Source organism: Panulirus ornatus, chromosome 23 (genome assembly GCF_036320965.1).
Source record: "Panulirus ornatus isolate Po-2019 chromosome 23, ASM3632096v1, whole genome shotgun sequence".
NCBI classification, from domain to species: Eukaryota; Metazoa; Arthropoda; class Malacostraca; order Decapoda; family Palinuridae; genus Panulirus; species Panulirus ornatus.
The window spans coordinates 19,713,371-19,731,528 of record NC_092246.1 but is presented as its reverse complement, the minus strand read 5'-3'; the positions used below and the strand labels follow the sequence as shown (position 1 = coordinate 19,731,528).

At 47.4% G+C, this 18,158-nt stretch overlaps 1 protein-coding gene across 2 annotated transcripts in view; it reads left to right on the top strand.

Moving 5' to 3' along the window:
* Positions 1 to 1,196: 1,196 nt before the first annotated feature.
* LOC139756864 (tetratricopeptide repeat protein 39B-like) overlaps positions 1,197 to 18,158 on the top strand; it is a 169,277-nt gene continuing 152,315 nt past the window's right edge. The window contains exon 1 of one of the 2 annotated variants that reach the window (XM_071676713.1): positions 1,197 to 1,401. In XM_071676713.1, coding sequence (XP_071532814.1) covers positions 1,369 to 1,401 — 33 coding nt within the window. In that variant the 5' untranslated portion in view covers positions 1,197 to 1,368. The remainder of the gene's footprint in view (positions 1,402 to 18,158) is intronic. The other variant, XM_071676712.1, reaches the window with a different exon arrangement.

The following is an 18,158-nucleotide window of genomic DNA, read 5'->3' as shown; positions in this document are numbered from 1 at the left end:
TACGATAATCTCAATGACACGACTGTAGAGTGCGACCTTACGAGCCCCAGAGCACGACGCTACGAGCCCCAGAGCACGACCTTACGAGCCCCAGAGCACGACGCTACGAGCCCCAGAGCACGACGCAACGAGCCCCAGAGCACGACGCTACGAGCCCCAGAGCACGACGCTACGAGCCCAAGAGCACGACGCTACGAGCCCCAGAGCACGACGTTACGAACCCCAGAGCACGACGCTACGAGCCCCAGAGCACGACGCTACGAGCCCCAGAACACGACGCTACGAGCCCCAGAGCACGACGCTACGAGCCCCAGAGCACGACGCTACGAGCCCCAGAGCACGACGTTACGAACCCCAGAGCACGACGTTACGAACCCCAGAGCACGACGCTACGAGCCCCAGAGCACGACGCTACGAGCCCCAGAGCACGACGCTACGAACCCCAGAGCACGACGCTACGAACCCCAGAGCACGACGCTACGAGCCCCAGAACACGACGCTACGAGCCCCAAGCACGACGCTACGAGCCCCAGAGCACGACGCTACGAACCCCAGAGCACGACGCTACGAGCCCCAGGGCACGACGCTACGAGCCCCAGAGCACGACGCTACGAGCCCCAGAGCATGACGATGCGACCCCCAGAGCACGACAGTACGGCCATTGGGTACGAAATGGTGTAGTAACCTTTGAGCTGACCGCCTTAAGGGACAGAGCTTTAAAGGCGAGACGACTACACTCAAGGGTCGTACCGTCGCATCCAAGAGTCGTACCAACCGTGCCTCAGGGTCGTGCCGTTGCGTCCAACGGGTAGATTACTGTTTTTTCTTACGAATGTAATCATGAATAACGCTGCGGGAATCAGTAATGCCGTCTCGTCGTAAATCTGTCTCATCTTTTCCGAGTGTCAGTACCCAAGATCCAGGATTTGCATCTCGTATCAAGCAGGTAACGCTATTTAAGATATGTCACAGAACTTTGAACTTAAGGAGAGAGAACGTACCATCTACCATTACATGAACCAGTCCGTGTGAAAGAGAAATTCTTCATACCATGAAAAATCTGTGTTGTAACACGATGAACAGGAAGGCGACTTCGAATGGCCCGCAGGTGCGAGTATAGACGGCGAGACCCGCGTCCGTGAACTCCTAAGGTTTTCTATTGGAGGATCGGATTTGCTCGTTTTCTATTGGCTGGCGAGGCGAGCCGGGGGGGATCCGGGAGGCTCCCGGCGCGGCATTGGATCCCACACCGACAGTTGCCAAATATCGATTGCTACTCACGGGTCTCGGTCGTCCATTTATACGAGGCGGGTATACATGCGCCCGTCAGTTTGGTTGCTGCTAGTGTCCTGAGCAGAGGTTAGCAGGATGGCAAACAGTGAGATTGAAAATGGAGAGGAGGTTAGTTGGTTCTTCATTTTTTTCTTTTTTTTTGAATTTGTAACCATGACGTGAGTGATGAATGCGCGACATCCATGTCTCCCGTTTGACTTGTCAGCGGTGGTGAGTGTGTCAGGGAGGGAGAGACAAGTGTTAATGAAGTCGTGTTATGGATATGCGGTGTGAGCGATGCTGTTGCGCTGTATTGAGCGCTGTGCATCTCTGTCTCTCTCTCTCCCTCACGATCCATCGTATTCCAAAATAAGGTCGTACGCGCCCTTAGAGAAATGACAGCCGAAGGGCCTTCCAGATTGCGTTATGATTGTAGCTCCTTGTCATGACCATGAGTCAAATTTTTCCTTCATAACTTTAACTTGAATCATTTGGGAACGCCGGGTGATCAGGTGAGGGAGGGAGGAGGGACCGCATTATGCACGCTCATGTCTGGGTGTTATGTGTGTGTGTGTGTGTGTGACTTGAAGGTGGTCGCAACGCTTGTTACCTTCCACGCTGTGGGCCGGTGACGAAAGCCGCGCCAACACATGGAAAAGATATTTATGGTCTAGCGCGGTGCAGTCCATGAATGGGAGGAACTGTCTTACGAACGCTCGTGTTTTCCGCGTTTGTCACTGTGTTGCCACAGTAGAGAGATGTGGAATTCATTACAAACGGAAATATATATATATATATATATATATATATATATATATATATATATATATATATATATATATATATATTCTTTCTTTCTTCTTTCAAACTATTCGCCATTTCCCGCATTAGCGAGGTAGCGTTAAGAACAGAGGACTGGGCCTTTGAGGGAATACCCTCACCTGGCGCAATTCTCTGTTCCCTCTTTTGGAAAATTAAAAAAAAAACGAGAGGGGAGGATTTCCAGCCCCCCGCTCCCTCCCCTTTTAGTCGCCTTCTACGACACGCAGGGAATACGTGGGAAGTATTCTTTCTCCCCTATCCCTATCCCCTATATATATATATATATATATATATATATATATATATATATATATATATATATATATATATATTGCATCTGCGTAGTTGATTACATTTTACCTGTTAGGCTTATGAGAGACAAGAATTGAATATCCTTTTCTTTTTTTCCTATTCTCAACTTGCGTCGTAATTCTCAGAACTCAGATCAATCATTTAAACATTTGTAAAGAATCAAGAAATTATTATTACTTTAATATTAAGGTAACGAAAGGTCAAGAGGATGGCTTTGTATACAGAGCATAAGAATTTTTTTTTTTTTAAGTTGAATGTAAGAATATCACTCGCTTTTATGACTTACGTTCTTTTGCGTTTCTTTTGCGTTTCATGAACTGCCATGAATGGAAGAGAGGCTTCGTTACCATTCGCTTCGAGATAATTCCCCCCTCTTTTTGGGGGGGAGGCAATCATCTTGCGTAAGGGAGTATGTTGTTGTTATTCGAGGTATGTTGTGCAGGAAGTTGTAGGTGTTATGATTGCACTGCGCGGATGTAGTGGTGTGTGTGGGGGGAGAGGGGTTTTGCTGGGCGCGATGCTGAACGCGACACTTGACAGCATAATGGATCATGATATCTGAATGGTGCTGGGGCGTGTTGTATCCTGTTATTACTACTACCACTACTACTACTATTACTACCACTACTACTACCACTACTACTACTACTATCATCACTACTACTACTATTACTACCACTACTACTACTACTACTACTACTACCACTACCACTACCACTACTACTACTATTACTACCACTACTACTACCACTACTACTACCACCACTACTACTACCACTACTACTACCACTACTACTACCACCACTACTACTACCACTACTACTACTATTACTACCACTACAACTACTACTACTACTAATACCGTACTTATAACTTTGCCACTGTTTCTTCTACTATCACTACTACAACCACTCCAAAAACAATTACGACTGCTATTACTTCTACCACTACCTCTACCAGTGTTACTACTACCACCACACCTACCACAACAGCTATTGCCCCTACCACAACATTTAGTTCCAGTGTCACTACCACCACAGCAACCTGTAGATCATGTTGAGTGAAGTGAACGGGTATTATATACGCCAGTGGTTGGAACCGTGAACTGTGGAACAACAGTTTGTTAATTACTATGATTATGATGTTAATTACTATGATTATGATGTTAATTACTATGATCATGATGTTAATTACTATGATTATGATGTTAATTACTATGATCATGATGTTAATTACTATGATTATGATGTTAATTACTATGATTATGATGTTAATTACTATGATTATGATGTTAATTACTATGATTATGATGTTAATTACTATGATTATGATGTTAATTACTATGATTATGATGTTAATTACGTGATGAAAGGCAGGAATGCTCTGTGTAGTACAACTGCAGGTATGGAAGGCTTGTGATTATTGAAAAGTTATGAATTGTATAACATGAACGATTATATAGTTGATGCAGCGGAAGGTGTTGTAAGGTCCTATTATTGATAATTATGATTCTTATATGCAAAGGATGATTAATTATCAGGATCATACGTATATAATCTCGTCCTCGTCAGAGGGTAGCGAGTTTGATGCCATTTGGACAACACAGGTGCAGCAGTGTGTGGAACGCGACTTGAGTAGAGGATAACAAGGCAATTAACTAAGGATTATGACATTTTTATAAAAGGGTTACGACCTTTTTCTTGAAAGTGTCTTGACCTTATATAGGGGTCATGACCTTATCGTCAAATGGTATAAGGTAAATTGTTTAAAAAGCTATTGACGCAAAAAGCTCATGAGCACGATGGTACGACCCTTGAGCACGATGGTACGACCCTTGAGCACGACGTTACGACCCCTGAGCACCAGACGTTACGACCTTTGAGCAAGACGTTACGACCCTTGGCTATGATGACCCTGACTTTTTGGACCTGTCCCTTACGGATGGGTGTGGTCACAGGCCACGGGGGGGGAGGGGGGGTCATCTGATACTTTGAAGATCGTACCGTCGTGCACAAAGTGTCGTAACGTCGTGTTCAAGAGGTCGTACCGCTGGTAGTAGCACAACGACTAGCCTTGGGAAGATGCACCTGTCAAGATTGCAAACGATCAAGGGCTGGAGAAAGTAGCGATCACTCTGTACGCATGACGGTCCTAGGTCACTGTATACATGATATACGGGGTCCTTACATATGTAGGATGACCGGAGATCACTGTATACATGATATACGGGGTCCTTACGTATGTAGGATGACCGTAGATCACTGTATACGTGATATACGGGGTCCTTACGTACGTAGGATGACCGGAGATCACTGTATACATGATATACGGGGTCCTTACGTATGTAGGATGACCGGAGATCACTGTATACATGATATACGGGGTCCTTACTTATGTAGGATGACCGGAGATCACTGTATACGTTATATACGGGGTCCTTACGTACGTAGGATGACCGGAGATCACTGTATACGTGATATACGGGGTCCTTACGTTCGTAGGATGACCGGAGATCACTGTATACGTGATATACGGGGTCCTTACGTATGTAGGATGACCGGAGATCACTGTATACGTGATATACGGGGTCCTTACGTACGTAGGATGACCGGAGATCACTGTATACGTGATATACGGGGTCCTTACGTATGTAGGATGACCGGAGATCACTGTATACGTGATATACGGGGTCCTTACGTATGTAGGATGACCGGAGATCACTGTGTACGTGATATACGGGGTCCTTACGTATGTAGGATGACCAGAGATCACTGTGTACGTGATATACGGGGTCCTTACGTATGTAGGATCACCGGAGATCACTGTATACATGATATACGGGGTCCTTATGTATGTATGATGATTGGAGATCATTGTATACATGATACACAGAGTCCTTACGTATATGTGATGACCGGAGGTCACTGTATACGTGATATACGGGGTCCTGCAGTTATCTTCAATGCTCTCAATTGAACAGCCTGGGTCTGTGACCTTGTTTTGGTCACGACCTATCGTGTTTTTATTCCTATTAAAGAAATGGGCGTTATATATATATATATAATAAGATAAATAAAATGAAATAAATAAAAATATATATATATATATATATATATATATATATATATATATATATATATATATATATATATATATATATATATATATATATATATATATTTCCCTGGGGATAGGGGAGAAAGAATACTTCCCACGTATTCCCTGCGTGTCGTAGAAGGCGACTAAAAGGGGAGGGAGCGGGGGGCTGGAAATCCTTCCCTCTCGTTTTTTTTTTATTTTTTAATTTTCCAAAAGAAGGAACAGAGAATTGGGCCGGGTGAGGGTATTCCCTCAAAGGCCCAGTCCTCTGTTCTTAACGCTACCTCGCTAATGCGGGAAATGGCGAATAGTTTGAAAGAAAAAGAAAATATATATATATATATATATATATATATATATATATATATATATATATATATATATATATATATATATATATTTTTTTTTTTTCTTTTTGCTTTGTCGCTGTCTCCCGCGTTTGCGAGGTAGCGCAAGGAAACAGACGAAAGAAATGGCCCAACCCACGCCCATACACATGTATATACATACGTCCACACACGCAAATATACATACCTACACAGCTTTCCATGGTTTACCCCAGACGCTTCACATGCCCTCATTCAATCCACTGACAGCACGTCAACCCCGGTATACCACATCGATCCAATTCACTCTATTCCTTGCCCTCCTTTCACCCTCCTGCATGTTCAGGCCCCGATCACACAAAATCTTTTCCACTCCATCTTTCCACCTCCAATTTGGTCTCCCACTTCTCGTTCCCTCCACCTCCGACACATATATCCTCTTGGTCAATCTTTCCTCACTCATTCTCTCCATGTGCCCAAACCATTTCAAAACACCCTCTTCTGCTCTCTCAACCACGCTCTTTTTATTTCCACACATCTCTCTTACCCTTACATTACTTACTCGATCAAACCACCTCACACCACACATTGTCCTGAAACATCTCATTTCCAGCACATCCACCCTCCTGCGCACAACTCTATCCATAGCCCATGCCTCGCAACCATACAACATTGTTGGAACCACTATTCCTTCAAACATACCCATTTTTGCTTTCCGAGATAATGTTCTCGCCTTCCACACATTCTTCAAGGCTCCCAGGATTTTCGCCCCCTCCCCCACCCTATGATTCACTTCCGCTTCCATGGTTCAATCCGCTGCCAGATCCACTCCCAGATATCTAAAACACTTTACTTCCTCCAGTTTTTCTCCATTCAAACTTACCTCCCAATTGACTTGACCCTCAACCCTACTGTACCTAATAACCTTGCTCTTATTCACATTTACTCTTAACTTTCTTCTTTCACACACTTTACCAAACTCAGTCACCAGCTTCTGCAGTTTCTCACATGAATCAGCCACCAGCGCTGTATCATCCGCGAACAACAACTGACTCACTTCCCAAGCTCTCTCGTCCACAACAGACTTCATACTTGCCCCTCTTTCCAAAACTCTTGCATTCACCTCCCTAACAACCCCATCCATAAACAAACAACAATAGAAGGCGACCAGAGGGGACGGGAGCGGGAGGCCAGAAATCTTCCCCTCTTTGTATTTTTAACTTTCTAAAATGGGATATATATATATATATATATATATATATATATATATATATATATATATATATATATATATATATATATATATATATATATATATAGGGTAACAATAGGGTAAGAGAGATGTGTGGTAATAAAAAGATTGTTGTTGAGAGAGCAGAAGAGGGTGTTTTGAAATGGTTTGGTCACATGGAGAGAATGAGTAAGGAAAGATTGACCAAGAGGATATATGTGTCTGAGGTGGAGGGAACGAGGAGAAGTGGGAGATCATATTGGAGGTGGAAAGATGAAGTGAAAAAGATTTTGTGTGATCGGGGCCTGAACATGCAGGAGGGTGAAAGGCGTGCAAGGAATAGAGTGAATTGGAACGATGTGGTATACCATGGTCGACGTGCTGTCAATTGATTGAACCAGGGCAAGTGAAGCGTCTGGGGTAAACCATGGAAAGTTCTGTGGGGCCTGGATGTGGAAAGGGAGCTGTGGTTTCGGTGCATTATACAAGACAACTAGAGACTGAGTGTGAACGAATGTGGCCTGTGTTGTCTTTTCCTAGCGCTACCTCGTGCACATGCGTGGGGAGGGGTTGTTATTTCATGTGTGGCGGGGTGGCGATGGGAATGAATAAAGGTAGATAGTATGAATTATGTATATGTGTGTATATGTATATGTCTGTGTGTGTATATATATGTATACGTTGAGATATATAGGTATGTATATTTACGTGTGGACGTGTATGTATATACATGTGTATGTGTGTGGGTTGGGCCATTCGTCTATTTCCTTGCGCTACCTCGCTAACGCGGGAGACAGCGACAAAGTAAAATAAATAAATAAATGAATTTATCTGGCTGGACTCGAACCTTGGCAGTGACCCAGACGTTAACGAAACAATAGAGATCCCTTAACAGTCTGGCTATCATGGAAGCACCAGTACGTTGGCTCCCCTATAGGATAGTATTTCTATCCCGTCAGTAGATAAGATCAAGGACCATCAAGTCCTTTCCGCTATCTGTCCCACCCGCCTCCCTCCCACGTAACACCGTCACAAGTGCAGGTGCATTCGCCGTGTGCTGCTTTCTTTCTCTCTCTCTCTTCTATCTTTTTTCTTTCTTTCATTCTTTCTTTTCAACCTGCTTAGTGGTGTAGGGAAAGAGGCATGCAGTACAACGGCTCATCCTGGAGTTACTGACGGCTAAATGATGATCATGTGATGGTTTAGGTGTTGGAGGGATAGGGGACCTAAACCGCTCCATAGGATCTTAAACCAGGGACGGAATTCCTAAACCAGACTAGAGATTCCCCCTAAACCCCCCACGCGTCTTAAACCAGCCATAAAACCCTGCCCTTCCCTAGGTAAACCCCCCCACCCCCCAGCAGCCGTAGCCTATGTAATAACCTTCCACACGACGCCCACAACCCTGGACCACATCCACAACCCTGGACCACATCCACAACCCTGGACAACATCCACAACCCTGGAGCACATCCACAACTCCGGACCACATCCACAACCCTGGACCACATCCACAACCCTGGACCACATCCACAACCCTGGACCACATCCACAACCCTGGACTAACCCCCACAACCTTGGACCGCCCGTACACGTAGTATTGCCACACGACCATAATATTTCTTCCTAGAAATTTACGTGGTTTTTTTTTCTGGTTTATTTTCGTCCCGTCTTACCAGGGTCGCCAACGCTGGACCATGACCCTCACAGTCCCAGGAACAGCGTTACTAAGGTAAATTAACAAGGCTTTTTATCATTATTATTTCCAGGATATATTTTTTTTTTTTACCCAGTACAATAAAAGCAATTTCTTGCCAATTTTTTTTTCTCTGTACATGGAAGAAAATTGATCGTCCGTAATCATATTACAGTTACTAATTCATTAAGATCCATAAACTGATTAATCATCTCTACGTTTTTATATATCTTCTGTAATCATATTAACTCTCATTAAGCATTTATGGTCGTCTACATGATCATATTAATCGCTTTATCGTAATTCAGATGTTCATATTGACCACTTTTAATCGTCGGATGTCGCTGTTGATCTTATTCTCTCTCTTGAAAAACATGTATTGATCAACAGTAATGAGAGAGACGTTTATGTTGTGTAATGGTCAATATAGAGTGTCATACGTAACCTGATTATAGCCAGGTGGATACACGTATTGATCGTTAATCTCGTCGCAGTATATTGATCACTGCCGTCGTCTACACGGTTGTGAATATATTGATCAGCTTCAGGTAACGCTGTTATTGATCACTACGGCAACTTAGACGTTGATAGTCGTTGGCTAAGGCCTGTGAGTATTCTTACTGACCGTCAATAATCTAGAATTTTGTATTAATCAGTCCTTTAAAGACCTGGAGTAATCGGTGTAATCATCTAGACTTTTGTAATGACAATTTGCCTGTAACCGTTCATGTCAGTTGATCACCTAGAGCCATTTACGTTGTCATACCAGGTTGCTGAGATTAATCAGTTGTGTCCCTCCTCATCTGTCGTGTCCTTGCAGACGATTATATTGATCAGTTGTATCCCCTTTCAGACAATCTTATTGATCATCTGTATCCCCACGGACGATCATATTGATCACTTGCATATCCCTCCAACTATCACATTGATCAGTTATAATCCCCAGACGATCATATTGATCAGTTATATTCCCCCAGACCATCGTAGTGATCAGTTTAATCTCTTCGGACGATCCTATTGATCCGTTGTATCCCTCCACATCACATTGATCAGCTGTATTCCTCCAGACGATCATATTGATCGATTGTTTTCCTTCCGGACGATCATATTGATCGATTGTTTTCCTTCCAGACGATCATATTGATCGATTGTTTTCATTGCGGACGATCATATTGATCGGTTGTTTTCCTTCCAGACGATCATATTGATCAATTGTAGTCGTCCACCTATATCATTGATCAGTTCGTATGTCTAATGACTCGTAATGATCATTTGGGGTCACCACATGGCCCAGATTGATCACTCATGGAATTGCGAGTAACTTAAAGCGTACTGATCAGGTTAGTTACGAAGCAGCTAACTGATGATTAATAGAGTTAGCTCGTGTGAATATTGATCAGTCTGGTGACCTGGTTATCGAGTCGTCTTGTGTGTATTGATTTTTGTAGCCGCCTTGGGTGTACTGAATCTTTCGAGTCGTCTAGTGTGTATTGATCTGCTGGGGAGTCTAGTGTGTATTGATCTGTCGAGTCGTCTAGTGTGTATTGATGTGTCGAGTCGTCTAGTGTGTATTGATCTGCTGGGGAGCCTAGTGTGTATTGATCTGCTGAGGTGTCTAGTGTGTATTGATCTGTCGAGTCGTCTAGTGTGTATTGACCTGCTGGGGAGTACTGATCCATCGAGTCGTCTAGTGTGTACTGATCCGTTGATCAATATAGTATGTACTGACCAGTCGAGTCATTTAGCGTTGAATGAGTCATCTGTGTGTTGGGTCGTGTAGTGTGTGTTGATCAGTCGCGACTCCTGTTGTGTATTGATCAATAGTCATCAACTGTGTATTGATCAGTAGGGTCATGTATTGTGTATTGATCAGTAGTCACCTACTCTTTATTGACCAGTAGAGTCACCTACTCTTTATTGACCAGCAGAGTCACCTACTGTGTATTGATCATTCTCATTAATCAGTATAGTCTTCATCACCTACTCTATTGATCATTAAGTCTCATATTAATCAGTATAGTCCTTAAATTTTAGACCTAGGAATGTTCGTTAATGCGTTAGCTTGACCTATGGTTCGTGGCCTGTAATGACCCGTAATTGGAAAGCTAATAACTTCATATTAATGCCCTCCCCTCCCATCCTAGCTCCCCTATTACGTCATAATATCTTCCCTGATGGCGTCAGAGACTGCTTGTGACGTCATGGAATCATCTCGTACCGTGATTGGTTCATCTTCCCCTTCGGTACGTCTTGGCGGGATTCCCCCATCCACATAGTGACGTCATGACCCTCCCTTTCCTAGCTTCGTTGGTTAATCTCCCCCCCCCTCGTGACGTCACTGTTCATCTCGTCTCGTCTCCCCACCTCGTGACGTCACTGACCCCCCATTCCCAGCTGGTAATCAACACGATAGTAATTGAGGGTAATCTGGTTGATGATGGCTGGTTCATCAACCACAACCAGCAGGATTGTCTGGTTGATGGTGGCTGGTTCATCAACCACAACCACCAGGATTGTCTGGTTGATGGTGGCTGGTTCATCAACCACAACCAGCAGGATTGTCTGGTTGATGGTGGCTGGTTCATCAACCACAACCAGCAGGATTGTCTGGTTGATGGTGGCTGGTTCATCAACCACAACCACCAGGATTGTCTGGTTGATGATGGCTGGTTCATCAACCACAACCATCAGGATTGCCTGGTTGATGATGGCTGGTTCATCAACCACAAGCACCAGGATTGTCTGGTTGATGATGGCTGGTTCATCAACCACAACCATCAGGATTGTCTGGTTGATGATGGCTGGTTCATCAACCACAACCATCAGGATTGTCTGGTTGATGGTGGCTGGTTCATCAACCACAACCACCAGGATTGTCTGGTTGATGGTGGCTGGTTCATCAACCACAACCATCAGGATTGTCTGGTTGATGATGGCTGGTTCATCAACCACAACCAGCAGGATTGTCTGGTTGATGGTGGCTGGTTCATCAACCACAACCACTAGGATTGTCTGGTTGATGGTGGCTGGTTCATCAACCACAATCATCAGGATTGTCTGGTTGATGGTGGCTGGTTCATCAACCACAATCATCAGGATTGTCTGGTTGATGGTGGCTGGTTCATCAACCACAACCATCAGGATTGTCTGGTTGATGATGGCTGGTTCATCAACCACAACCACCAGGATTGTCTGGTTGATGGTGGCTGGTTCATCAACCACAACCACCAGGATTGTCTGGTTGATGGTGGCTGGTTCATCAACCACAACCACCAGGATTGTCTGGTTGATGGTGGCTGGTTCATCAACCACAACCATCAGGATTGTCTGGTTGATGATTGCTGGTTCATCAACCACAACCATCAGGATTGTCTGGTTGATGGTGGCTGGTTCATCAACCACAACCACCAGGATTGTCTGGTTGATGGTGGCTGGTTCATCAACCACTCCACCATCGCCACCGGCCAACCGAAATCCCAACATTTAGCGAGAAATTTAAAACAATTATCCCAGATGGTATCTTGGCCCGGCCTCACTCTCACAGCTGACCCTGGTAGGGAGGTGGGGATTTGGAGGGAGGTGGGGATTTGGAGGGAGGAGGAGGGGATTTGGAGGGAGGAGTAGGGAAGGAGGGGAGATGATGTGAAGGTTTTGAGAGGGAGGGGGTGAGTGTATGGAGGGGGTGGGTAGGTGGGTGGGTGGGAGGGAGTTGGAGTTGAAAATGTCACATCGGTAGATTTGAATTTTCCCCTTCGTCGTGTAACCCCAGTTTCGTCGTGTAGCCCCGGTTTCGTCGTGTAGCCCCGGTTTCGTCGTGTAGCCCCGGTTTCGTCGTGTAGCCCCGGTTTCGTTGTGTAGCCCCGGTTTCATAGTGTAGCCCGTTTCGTCGTGTGGCCCCAGTTTCGTCGTGTAGCCCCAGTTTCATAGTGTAGCCCATTTCGTCGGGTGGCCCCAGTTTCGTCGTGTAGCCACGGTTTCATAGTGTAGCCCCAGTTTCATAGTGTAGCCCCAATTTCATAGTGTAACCTCAGTTTCATCGTGTAGTCCCAGTTCCATCGTGTAGCCCCGGTTTCGTCGTGGGGACCCAGTTTCGTCGTGTAGCCCCAGTTTCAAATTTGTCATGAATACTTTTATCCTGCACTTTTCTATTCCTCTTCTTTCATTTTTTTCCCCTCCCCTTCACTTGAGTCTCTTCCTTTCCTTCACTTTTTTTTTCCTTCATTCAAACGATTGTCCCCATGTGTACTTGTGTGTGTGTGTGAGTTTGTGTGTGTGTGTGTGTGTGTGTGTGTGTGTGTGTGTGTGTGTGTGTGTGTGTGTGTGTAGACCCTGGCGATCAGGTAATGTGGGGGGGACGGGGGAGGTTTCAGGTGTTGCGGGGAGGGGGGGGGGGGGAGGTAGGGGTGTGTGTGTCATTGTGTACATAGAAATGCGAGATGACAAAAGACCCGATGGTCCGTGAAGGGTGTTATCTGCTGGAGGACAGGAAGTGGACCCCACTATCCTTATCTGTATAGATGGAGAGACTGGACGGCAGAACAGAAGGCTCCTCCCCCACCCATCACCGTAGATGGAGACGATATGGTAAGCTAGAAGGCTCCTTCCCCAACCCACCACTATAGATGGAGACAGGACAGTACAGCAGAAGGCTCCTCCCTCACCCACCACTATAGATGGAGACAGGACAGTCAAGCAGAAGGCTCCTCCCCCACCCACCACTATAGATGGAGACAGGACAGTACAGCAGAAGGCTAACTCCCCAAATGAAGAGGGTCGGTAGGTCTGACAGTGGACATGGGATGGGTGTCAGTAGATCTAAGTGGGCATGGAGAGGGGGTCAGTAGATCTAGCAGTGGACATGGGAAGGTGTTAGTAGATCTAAGTGGGCATGGAGAGGGGGTCAGTAGATCTGAGTGGGCATGGAAAGGGTCAGTAGATCTAGCAGTGGACATGGGAAAGGTGTCAGTAGATCTGAGTGGGCATGGAGAAGGGGTCAGTAGATCTAGCAGTGGACATGGGAAGGTGTTAGTAGATCTGAGTGGGCATGGAGAAGGGGTCAGTAGATCTAGCAGTGGACATGAGAAGGGTGTCAGTAGATCTGAGTGGGCATGGAGAAGGGGTCAGTAGATCTAGCAGTGGACATGGGAAGGGTGTCAGTAGATCTGAGTGGGCATGGAGAAGGGGTCAGTAGATCTAGCAGTGGACATGGGAAAGGTGTTAGTAGATCTGACAGAGAACATGGAGAGGTGGGGGGTCAGTAGATCTGTCACGACATGGAGAGAGAGAGAGAGAGGGTGTGTGTGTCAGTAGACAGGGAGGAGTCGTGAGGTTAAATTTTTTTTGGACAGTGTGACTCATCGTCTGAGGCACTACATGGGAAGGACAGGTCAAAAAAACAGAAGACCTCGTCGACAGTGGGAGTGTTGAGAGAGTGTTGCTGGATTGCAGAGGTAAGGAGAGAAGAGAGAGAGAGAGAGAGAGAGAGAGAGAGAGAGAGAGAGAGAGAGAGAGAGAGAGAGAGAGAGAGAGAGAGAGAGAGAGAGAGAGAGAGAGATGCTGTGTAAGGTCGTGTTGGGGGTGGGAGGGGAAGACCATTGTGCAGAGTTCAGGAAGGGTGTGTGTGTGTGTGTGTGTGTGTGTGTGTGTGTGTGTGTGTGTGTGTGTGTGTGCAGCAACAGCAGCTCTTCTGTCAGGGTTATCAGCTGTTGACAGCGTCAGCTGATGCCTGTCTCGCTTGGGCTGTCCCTCCCTTTTCCAGTGGTCAGCACCCACCACATCATCACCAGGGGGGGGGGCTGTTGTTCGAGCTGTCTTTTCACAGCACCCAGCCCTCCCTCACAGCACCCAGCCCTCCCTCACAGCACCCAGCCCTCCCTCACAGCACCCAGCCCTCTCTCACAGCACCCAGCCCTCCCTCACAGCACCCACCCCTCCTTCACAGCACCCAGCCCTCCCTCACAGCACCCAGCCCTCCCTCACAGCACCCAGCCCTCCCTCACAACACCCAGCCCTCCTTCGTAGCACCCAGCCCTCCCTCACAGCACCTAGCTCTCCCTCACAGCACCCAGCCCTCCCTCACAGCACCCAGCCCTCCCTCACAGCACCCAGCCCTCCCTCACAGCACCCAGCCCTCACTCACAGCACCCAGCCCTCCCTCACAACACCCAGCCCTCCCTCGTAGCACCCAGCCCTCCCTCACAGCACCCAGCCCTCCCTCACAGCACCCAGCCCTCCCTCATAGCACCCAGCCCTCCCTCACAGCACCCAGCCCTCCCTCACAGCACCCAGCCCTCCCTCATAGCACCCAGCCCTCCCTCACAGCACCCAGCCCTCCCTCACAGCACCCAGCCCTCCCTCACAGCACCCAGCCATCACACAGCACCCAGCCCTCCCTCACAGCACCCAGCCCTCCCTCACAGCACCCAGCCCTCACTCACAGCACCCAGCCCTCACTCACAGCACCCAGCCCTCCCTCACAACACCCAGCCCTCCCTCGTAGCACCCAGCCCTCCCTCACAGCACCCAGCCCTCCCTCACAGCACCCAGCCCTCCCTCATAGCACCCAGCCCTCCCTCACAGCACCCAGCCCTCCCTCACAGCACTCAGCCCTCCCTCATAGCACCCAGCCCTCCCTCACAGCACCCAGCCCTCCCTCACAGCACCCAGCCCTCCCTCACAGCACCCAGCCCTCCCTCACAGCACCCAGCCCTCCCTCATAGCACCCAGCCCTCCCTCACAGCACCCAGCCCTCCCTCACAGCACCCAGCCCTCCCTCACAGCACCCAGCCCTCCCTCACAGCACCCAGCCCTCCCTCACAGCACCCAGCCCTCCCTCACAGCACCCAGCCCTCCCTCACAGCACCCAGCCGTCACTGTAAGCTTGAAAGTCAGCTTTAAGCTTTAGCGGGGCATCGGTATGTCCGCTGGGGCATAAAGACTTGACAGAACTGAATGCAAATGTCATCATTAGCAAAATGGAACCCCTTATTGATCTTAAGGAACACCTCTCTCTCTCTCTTTCTTTGTTACTGTCTTAAGGAACATCTCTCTCTCTCTCTTTGTTACTGTCTTAAGGAACACCCTCTCTCTCTCTCTTTGTTACTGTCTTAAGGAACACCTCTCTCTCTCTCTCTTTGTTACTGTCTTAAGGAACACCTTCTCTCTCTCTCTTTGTTACTGTCTTAAGGAACACCTTCTCTCTCTCTCTTTGTTACTGTCTTAAGGAACACCCTCTCTCTCTCTCTCTTTGTTACTGTCTTAAGGAACACCCTCTCTCTCTCTCTCTCTTTGTTACTGTCTTAAGGAACACCTTCTCTCTCTCTCTTTGTTACTGTCTTAAGGAACACCTTCTCTCTCTCTTTGTTACTGTCTTAAGGAACACCTCTCTCTCTCTCTCTCTTTGTTACTGTCTTAAGGAACACCTCTCTCTCTCTCTCTTTGTTACTGTCTTAAGGAACACCTCTCTCTCTCTCTCTTTGTTACTGTCTTAAGGAACACCTTCTCTCTCTCTTTGTTACTGTCTTAAGGAACACCTTCTCTCTTTGTTACTGTCTTAAGGAACACCCTCTCTGTCACCATCTTAAGGAACACTCTCCCTACCTTTGTTACTGTCATAAGGAACACATTATCTCCGTTACTGTCTTAAGGAACACCCTCTCTATATTCGCTACTTTTTCAGAAAAGAACACCATGTCTTTGTTACATTTTATAAGACGCACCTTCTTTTGATGTTATTGTCCCAAAGAACATAGAAACTGTCTTTGTTACTATCTCAAGTAACACTAACTATGTAGCTGTTACTTTGGTTACTATCTCAAGTAACACTGTAACTATGTAGCTGTTACTTTTATAAGGAACACCGACTCTTTCTTGTGTTGCTGTCTTACAGTGAAAAACTTGGCCAATAAGACTTGAGTTTCCACGGCTGGCTTTCCAGGGAGAAAGTTCCAAGGTTCCAGACTGGCTAGAGCTTTGGGGGGAGGCCTGGAAACTGGAAAGGACTACAGCCCACTGCGCTAACGCGAGAGCCCACCACGCTTGCCCACCGACATTCCATTCTTGTGGAAGAGGATGTAACGTGGAGTTCCGGATCTGTGATGGTGATGGTGGGTCTTGTAGAACACGGGTGGTGGTGGTGGGTCTTGTAGAACACGGGTGGTGGTGGTGGGTCTTGTAGAACACGGATGGTGGTGGTGGGTCTTGTAGAACACGGATGGTGGTGGTGGGTCTTGTAGAACACGGATGGCGGTGGTGGGTCTTGTAGAACACGGGTGGTGGTGGTGGGTCTTGTAGAACACGGGTGGTGGTGGTGGGTCTTGTAGAACACGGGTGGTGGTGGTGGGTCTTGTAGAACACGGATGGTGGTGGTGGGTCTTGTAGAACACGGGTGGTGGTGGTGGGTCTTGTAGAACACGGATGGTGGTGGTGGGTCTTGTAGAACACGGGTGGTGGTGGTGGGTCTTGTAGAACACGGATGGTGGTGGTGGGTCTTGTAGAACACGGGTGGTGGTGGTGGGTCTTGTAGAACACGGGTGGTGGTGGTGGGTCTTGTAGAACACGGGTGGTGGTGGTGGGTCTTGTAGAACACGGATGGTGGTGGTGGGTCTTGTAGAACACGGGTGGTGGTGGTGGGTCTTGTAGAACACGGATGGTGGTGGTGGGTCTTGTAGAACACGGGTGGTGGTGGTGGGTCTTGTAGAACACGGGTGGTGGTGGTGGGTCTTGTAGAACACGGATGGTGGTGGTGGGTCTTGTAGAACACGGGTGGTGGTGGTGGGTCTTGTAGAACACGGATGGTGGTGGTGGGTCTTGTAGAACACGGATGGTGGTGGTGGGTCTTGTAGAACACGGGTGGTGGTGGTGGGTCTTGTAGAACACGGATAATGGTGGTGGTGGGTCTTGTAGAACACGGATGGTGGTGGTGGGTCTTGTAGAACACGGATGGTGGTGGTGGGTCTTGTAGAACACGGGTGGTGGTGGTGGGTCTTGTAGAACACGGATGGTGGTGGTGGGTCTTGTAGAACACGGGTGGTGGTGGTGGGTCTTGTAGAACACGGATGGTGGTGGTGGGTCTTGTAGAACACGGATGGTGGTGGTGGGTCTTGTAGAACACGGATGGTGGTGGTGGGTCTTGTAGAACACGGATGGTGGTGGTGGGTCTTGTAGAACACGGATGGTGGTGGTGGGTCTTGTAGAACACGGGTGGTGGTGGTGGGTCTTGTAGAACACGGATGGTAGTGGTGGATGTCGTAGAACACGGATGGTGGTGGGTCTTGTAGAAAACGGATGGTGGTGGGTCTTGTAGAACACGGATGGTGGTGTTGGGTCTTGTAGAACACGGATGGTGGTGTTGGGTCATGTAGAACACGGATGGTGGTGGTGGGTCATGTAGTACACGGGT